The sequence below is a fragment of the Myotis brandtii genome, unplaced genomic scaffold (genome assembly GCF_000412655.1).
Source record: "Myotis brandtii unplaced genomic scaffold, ASM41265v1 scaffold627, whole genome shotgun sequence".
Taxonomy (NCBI): Eukaryota; Metazoa; Chordata; class Mammalia; order Chiroptera; family Vespertilionidae; genus Myotis; species Myotis brandtii.
Window position 1 is genome coordinate 2,855,471 of NW_005370397.1, and position 8,024 is coordinate 2,863,494.

The following is an 8,024-nucleotide window of genomic DNA, read 5'->3' on the forward strand; positions in this document are numbered from 1 at the left end:
TACGTCAACGTGGTTCACGTATGTTGTGGGTTTTATGCCATTTCACCCACCCAGGGAACCTGGAAACGTGTCACAGGGGAGATGGGCACAGCTGGAGAGGCCTCATTCCTAAGGAAGGGAACCTGACGTCCATGACAACCAACAGCAAACTTGTTTTCCCTCCAACACACGGGAACTCTTTAGACCTCATCCTGGCGAGGTCGCAGGTTTTTAATAATTGTGTGCACTTCCCTCTCCAGACGGGGAAGAAGCAGGTATGAACGTATGTTGTAAATAAAGAAAAGACGATATATTGATGTAAGAAATGTCCAAACATGGAGAGAATGTTTTACAAGATTTTATTGGAGCCAGACTGACAACTGTTGGGAAGCAAAACCTCAAATGCACGGAGAACAACCATTTGCAGCTGTGTTTATGCATTTGAAGTTAAGGCGGGAAGGTGAAAAGGTGACATGGAGGTGGGAGAAAGGGAGGCGGGGACTGGGTGACAGGACAGTTACCAAGAGGTGCTCTCCTGAGGGTGGTCATGCTGATGTCACAGGTGTGTCAACCCAGATGCACAGGAGCAATGGATGGGGTTGCTCAAGGGACAGATGAGCCTTTTAGTAAAGAGCCTTTTAGTAAAGAATCCTGGCGGGCCCACCCCCAGGACTGCCCAGGTAGGAATGTGTGATCAGAGCTCCTGGGAGGTTCCTTTCAGTCCCTGGATTATGTCAGAATAAAGACAGAGCCCCTTTTATGATCATAAATACAATCCCTAAACCAGACATAGAAAAGGCCTTCTGTGAGCTCTGTTGCTGAGCTTTGAAGTAAAGGTAATTTAAGATGGAACAATAAATTGTGTCTTTGCTTAACTCTCCACCTGCTCCGGTTCTGGTCCCTGTGCTGGTCCTGAGCGCCCCCTGGTGTCCTGAGTGCCTCCTGCAGCCCAGCCCTGCTGCCCTCCCTCAGGGAGGGTTGTGTCTGGGCTCACACTGACTTCCCCTCACCGTGTCTCTTGCACAGTAATACAGGGCAGTGTTCTCGGTGGTCACAGACCTCAGCTGCAGGGAGAACTGGTTCTTGGACGTGTCTGGGTCCATGAATAACCGACTTTGGAGAGATGGCACGTACTCTCTGTAGCACTTGGAATTGAAGGTCCTTCCCAGACACCGGAGCCCTTTCCCTGGGGGCTGCCTGACCCAGTTCCAAGCAGCACTGTTGCTGGAGACACTGTCCCCAGAGATGGCACAGGTGAGGGACAGGGTCTGCGAGGGCTGCACCACCGTGTAGCCTGACTCCTGCAGCTGCACCTGAGACAGGACACCTGGGACAGAAGGAAGCAACAAGGTTAATCAGTCCACGTCTCTGAACATGCTGTGAAACCCCACATACCCAGACACTGACCCCAGGGAATTCCCAGCACAGGAAGGAAGACGAGGAAGCAGACAGCCATGTCCCTGGGTCAGCCAGACTCAGCAGGCTCTGCGTCCCCAGTGGAGGCTGTATTTACACAGGAAGCCACGCCTGGCATTTGCCTGAGCATCACTCACTGATATAAGGCCCCGGGTGCACACAGCCCACTGAGGCACGGACCCCAGTTCTGCAGCCAGATTTCTCCAGAGCCGGTCCTTGGGCAGGTGGGACCCAAGGCAGGGGCCACAGAAAAGTGTGCTCAGATGGGGGCCCCTGGGTGTGGGCGTTGTGGACCTTACACCAATTCCAGAGCCTGTTCACCCACATTAATTGATTGGACTTCATTCATTCATTCATTCATTCCACCAACACTGAGGGCCTGTGACACTCCAGCATCCCTCTAGGTCAGTGGTCGGCCAACTGTGGCTCGTGATCCACATGCGGCTCTTTGGCCCCTTGAGTGTGGCTCTTCCACAAAATACCGACTTCTGCGCATGGGCCATGAAGTTTCAATCGCACTACATGCATGCCGGAACGTGGTATTTTGTGGAAGAATCACACTCAAGGGGCCAAAGAGCTGCATGTGGCTTGCGAGCCGCAGTTTGCCGACCACTGCTCTAGGCAACAAGGACAAATCAATGAAGAAGACAGAGGCCCTGTCCCCGTGTTCTGGGGTCAAACACCAGGTGCTTGTGTTATATCGCAAATCGGGAGCTGGACAAGATGCCTAATAAGCCAATTAGTTAGGAGTCATCTTTATTGCATGCAGATTCAGAGCAAATTACCTCTGTCAAATTCTGAGCAAACACATGAGGGAGTATTTCCTTTTTATATCCTTCTAGTTTTTTGTGTAAGACAGATTGTAACCTTGAGTACATATCATATCTATATAGACACCTGTAACCTTGGATGAACAAACACTTGGCAGAATGTGTGAATTAATATCAGTATCAGTGTATCAGCCCCTTTAGATGGCTAGCTTGCAAGGTCAGACAGTTAAGTTTAGTTAAGTTTATCTTTTTCTATTATTTGAACTAAAAACAAAGTCATTTTATAGAATAAGAGACTGTCTTAAAGTGACAGAGTTTACAATGACAGAGTTTACAGGACTAGGAACTATCTAACAATAGCAGAGAATTCAAACAGCAGTTTTATACAAGATGGAGGTTACTGTACTTCACTTGTGTGTCAGACATACACCAAGTGGCTCTCAGAACTGGGCAGCTGGGAAACCTGGGAGCAGAGGGCGCAGGTGAGGGTCTTCAGCCCAGGGGACTCACAGGGGAAGGACATAGGCCTGGGCTTGCGTTTTGCCTCCTGATGAGGTGCCTCACCTTGAGCACAGGGAGCTGGGGACTAGAGGGCACCTCTGCAGGGAGCAGGGGCAGGAGCAGCCGAGACACCAAATGGCCAGGTGGATGCATAGAGGCTCTTCCTTCTAAAGTGACCCCAGTGGTTAGTCTGCAAAGAGCAATGGCTCCTGCCCTGGCTGGTGAGGCTCAGTGGATAGAGTGTCGGCCTGGAGAATGAAAGGTCCTGGGTTTGATTCTGATCAAGGGCATGCACCTCCATTGCAGGTTCCCAAGCCCTGGCTGCGGTGTGTGCAGGAGGCAACCGAATGATGTCTCTCTCTCTCCCACATTGATGTTTCTGTCTGTTTCTCCCTCTGCCTTGCACTCTCTCTAAAAATCAATGGGAAAATACACTCAGTGAGGATTAACACAAAAAATATTTTAGAAAATAAATAAAAGAATAATGGCTCTGACAGGAGTCACAGAAGCGAGGTTCTGCTTAGGGAGTTTCCCAGTGTAGGAAATAGGCCTCTGAGATCCACCCCAGCATAGTCAACTTTTATTGGAAAGGGTTACTGAGTGTCCCCAGGGCAAAGCGAATGCGGGAGGAGGGAAGAGGCTATAAGAACAAAGAACTGTGCACCAGAGCCAGGATGGCACAGCCTCCTACGGGGTGAGGTGGAGACAACTAGAAAAGGCCTGGGCCCATTTTTTAAAATGCTCCAATAGGAGACCTAGGCCACGTCTGAGGAAACTATGAAGCCCATAGTACTCGGCCACTGAGGAACCCGAGGAGGGACTCTACACTGATACCAGAGCCTGTAGCAGGAATTCTTCCCGGGTCTTGTCTCAAGGAATCAAAGAATGAAGTCTCCAACCAGAGGCATTCAAACTAGACAGGACGAGGGATAAATAGCCTGTGATCGCTGCTCCGCGTGTGCCTGTACAAGCAGACACCCCCTCTTGGAAGAACATAGTAAAAGGCTCGTTTTCACATTCCTTCTGTCTCAGTGTCTGTTATTTGAATTCAAAAAGGTGAGCGTTTCTCACACCCGAAGCCCCCTGCTTAGGGCGTCCTCCGCCCACCCTCTGGGCTTGACCACACACACAGGCTGACTATCCCACCATTGGCTGCATCCCTGGGGTGGGCAGGGGACGTCACCCCTTCTCAGCACAACCAAGATCCCTGCAGGTGAGCTCAGTGTGTGGGGCCTCTGTCCCCTGCTGGTCCCTGGGCACAGCTGGGGCCGGGAGAGGAGGGCAGCGGGGTGCAGTCTCCAGGCTGCTCAGTCAGTGGGTGGAGGTGGGCACCTGGAGGTCACAACAGGCCCTGCCTGTGCCCACTGCAGGGCACCCTTTCAGGCCTTGGGCTGCAGAGGGACCAATGGGGTGGCTGTGAGAACCCGCCCAAAGCAGCTCCGCAAACCTGCACCTGCCCTTGCAGGAGGCCTCAGGCAGCCCCACTGCCCGCAGGGACAGGAGGCTCTGAGTGTGGACAGGAGGGGCCCCTCCAACCTCCCTGGTGGGGACAGAGGGCCAGTGGGCGGGGAGCCCAGTTTCCCCTGAAAGGCAAGTGCAGCGCCCTTGTCCTCACCCTCCTGGGGGTTTTCCTGCTTCAATTTGCAGGAGACAGGCCTCTGTGGTCCACCCTCAGCTCAGTCACCTGTTAGAAAGAAGACAGCCTGTGGCCAGTGGGTTCCTGAAGTTCCCAGGGCAGACAGGATGGGGGTGGAGGGGTGAGGGTTGTGCAAGTGACCAGCAGCACATTTCCCAGGAAGGTTACCTGGACAAAGGGAGGTGGAGACACTAGGACAGGCCTCCTCCCATGTATTTAAATAGCCCAATAGTAGACAGCAGGGCCTAGGGGAGGAGCCTGAGAGAAGGTGAGCCCCATAGTCCTCAGCCAATGAGGAACGGGGGAGGGACCCTCTCCAATAGGATACAGTTCCCTGTGATCCCTGCTCTGTGCCTCCTGCCCACAGACACCGCCCTGAGGACCTTTGGGCCCTGCTTCCTGCCCCCAAGTCCGTTATTTGAATTCGCAAAGCTGAGCATGTCTCACAGCTTTAAGGTCTGACTGTGGCCCAGAAGGAGGAAAGACTGTCCCATGGGCGGGTTTTCCTTTTCGGCCCCATCTGAGCCGCTGGGTGAGCAAGTGAGGGGGTGGGGGGTGCGGGCGCAGGCTCCCTGTCAGGAAGGAGTGACCCTGGGGCCTGGATGCGGGGCCTGAAGAGCTGAACTCGCTGGGCTCTGGGCGGTTCCCAGGAAGGAAAGGGCAGGGGGCAGCACAGTTAATAAGGGAGAGAGCAAGGCCAGCCTGGCCCCAGGGAGTGTGGCCTGAAGACCGGCCCCATGGGTCCCCCAGGGTCCCAGCAGATTTGGGAACTGGAGGGCATCCTGGCGGGGGAGGGGCCGGTATGTCACCTACAGGGGCCACCCTGGGCACCCTGAGGCTGCAAGGAGGAGGCCCGCTTTTCTAATCAGAGATGATGTCATTATTCACATGGAAAATCCTAAAGAATCTGGAAAGACAGAGTGGGACACGAATTGGTATACCAGCACCAACCAGTCGGAAAACGCATTTAGAAAGAAAAACAACCCCCTTCGAGGCATAAACACAGAGAAACACCTAAGAATCAACCTAAAACCTGACGCCCAGGCTCTGCCCAGGAAAAGTGATAATGAAACAGGAATTTTAGGGGAATATAGGCAGGTTTAGGTAATTTTTAGAATTGGGGTCCATGGAAAAAACACAGGGTTGCAGACTGGGAGAAGGTGTATGTCCATAAGACAAGGGAACTGGAAGTTGCCAAAAAAGGTCTATATTTAAAAAATGAAGAAGGAAGAAAGCCCAGAAGGAATAGGAGGACAATGAGGGGGGAGGGCCTCAGGAGTCACTATAGTAACCAATTCGAAGGGAATATTGACTAGTCAGAGGGGATATAAGGACATAGAGCTGCAGTCTTTATAAACCATGGAAACAGGACGGCTGTGGGACCTTCTCCCCCTCCCCACGTGGGAGTCTGTATTTGTTCTTCAATAAATCTCCACCTTTGCTACACCACCTTCTGTTTGTGAATTCATTCTTCGACTCTGGCAGACAAAGAATCCGGGTTCCAGTCAAGAATTCCGTGTCAATAACACATGATCAGGAGTCCTGACACAGGTGTAGACCCATGAGAAACCAACGTGCTTTTTCAGCAAAAGGCTTCATACCATGGCAACACCCACCATGTGAGGCTGCTGTGAATTCTTTACTCAAGAACTTAAATGTGTCTGAGCTCCATCGTCATTCCCAGTGGAACATGCACATGGTCCCCCCTGGGCTTAGAACTGTGGACAAAAGGGGCTACATGCTAACCTATCAGCTCAGGAAAGGCCTGTGTGGCGGTCCTGCAAACTCAGAGACCTAAAGTAACCAAAAAAGGATGGTCTGAAATTAAACTGTCACTAAAAGCAGTTATGGTGGGTAGGTACGTCCTAGGCCGGTATCTTCACTGACAAGGTCAACCTGACCTTAACTAACCCTGTCTTTCTGCATCTATAATAACATACCCTTGCAATGTCTGGGTAACTTGTAACTTCCCTTTCTCCAGACCCCTTGGGGCACAACCTAATGTGCCTGGGCCCCAGGAGAGAGACCACAAATTACTTCATTATCATGTTAATTGGTCCTGCACCCACCTAAGCCAGTGTCTCTCATTTTACTTTTTATCCAATCCCAGAGCTTTCCTGGCTTTGCTTTCTCCTGCCTCTCTAGTCTATCACCAGTGGATTTCCAGTAACCCACCTACGTCCGTCCTTGGATTGCAATGTATAAAAACAGAGGAAAACCCACAATTCTCGGGAACATTATCTCAGTTTGTTGAGGTTCTGCATCCTGGCATTAGTCCACAGTTTGGCTGAAATACGCTCACAAAAATTCTTACAGACTTGAATGTGTTTTTTACGTTAACAGTACTAAGACGGGGTTTCCTTCCTGTCCTGTTTTATTAAAATAAGGTTCCTTTATTTATTTAGTTTGTTTTGTTAATCCTCAACCAGATAGGAATTTGAGATCAGAGTCTCCCTTCAGTCACTGAATTTTGTCAGATTTACGACAGAGCCTCCTTTTTTATTCACAAATACAATCCCTAAACCTAGACATAGGAAAGGGCTTTCTGTGAGCTCTGTGGCTGAGCCTGGGAGCAAAGTTAAAAGGCAGAGCAGGAAATTGTGTCTTTGCTTAACTCTCCACCTGCTCCAGTTCTGGGTACTGTACTGGTCTTGAGCGCCTCCTGGTGTCCTGGACACCCCTTGCAGCCCAGCCCTGCTGCCTCCCTCAGGGAGGTTTGTGTCTGGGCTCACACTGACTTCCCCTCACTGTGTGTCTCCCACAGTAATACAGGGCCATGTCGGTGGCTCTCAGGCTGTTCATTTGCAGATACAGCGTGTTCTTGGCATTGTCTCTGGAGATGGTGAATCGGCCCTTCACAGCATTGGCATAGTTTGTGGTACTTCCATCAGGATTCATTCGACATAACCACTCCAGGCCCCTTCCCGGAGCCTGGCGGACCCAGCCGATCCAGTGGCTATTGAGGGTGAATCCAGAGGCTGCACAGGAGAGTCTCCGAGACCCCCCAGGCGGCACCAAGTCTCCCCCAGACTCCACCAGCTGCACCTCACACTGGACACCTGCAAACACAGAGACACAAGGTGGACTTAGAATCACATGGAAGCAAAAACAGGCACAGGCACAGGTCTCAGCGCTCCCCTCTCCTGAGAATGACCTTGAAGAATGATCAGGAGGAAAACGCAGCTTGGCACCAAGTCCATGTTGGAGCCGCTGGGGTCCTGTCTCAGGCACTTGGGTTCTGGGTGTCTCCCCAGCATGTGGGGCAGGGCCCTCTTTTGTGAGCAGGAGGAGAGCCCCATTTGCATGGGGTCTGGATATAAGGGTGCAGCTGGGACCCTGAGCTGCATGTCTGACCTTGTCACCCTCGGGGCGACCCCAGATGAGAAAGGACTCAAGGATGCTGGCCACAAGGGGTCCCATCCTGACCCACTCTCTCTCCTCCTTTCTGGAGACCCATTACCCTGACCTCATTCCTTTAGAGGCAGCTTCCAGGATTGTGAGTCCTCCATCCTTGGGGTTTTGATGAGGACCCATGGGTGCTGCCCCCAGAGGCAGGTGGACAGGACATCCTTTTGCTCTCCCTCACCTGCCGTGAACCATGTTCCCTTTCTGGGGTTTGGGAATAAGATTTGCCTTGGAATGATGAGGATGCTTTTATTTTGAGACTGAAAGATTCTCTTGTTCTTCTTCCCAATCAGATCTTCCAGAGGGACTTTCAGTCC

At 51.8% G+C, this 8,024-nt stretch overlaps 1 protein-coding gene across 1 annotated transcript in view; it reads right to left on the reverse strand.

The window, feature by feature from the left end:
* LOC102250176 overlaps positions 1-1,435 on the reverse strand; it is a 13,694-nt gene extending 12,259 nt beyond the window's left edge. Inside the window, 2 exon segments of the mRNA XM_014528248.1 lie at positions 990-1,306; positions 1,375-1,435. Coding sequence (XP_014383734.1) covers positions 990-1,306; positions 1,375-1,435 — 378 coding nt within the window.
* Between the last annotated feature and the right edge of the window lie 6,589 nt (positions 1,436-8,024).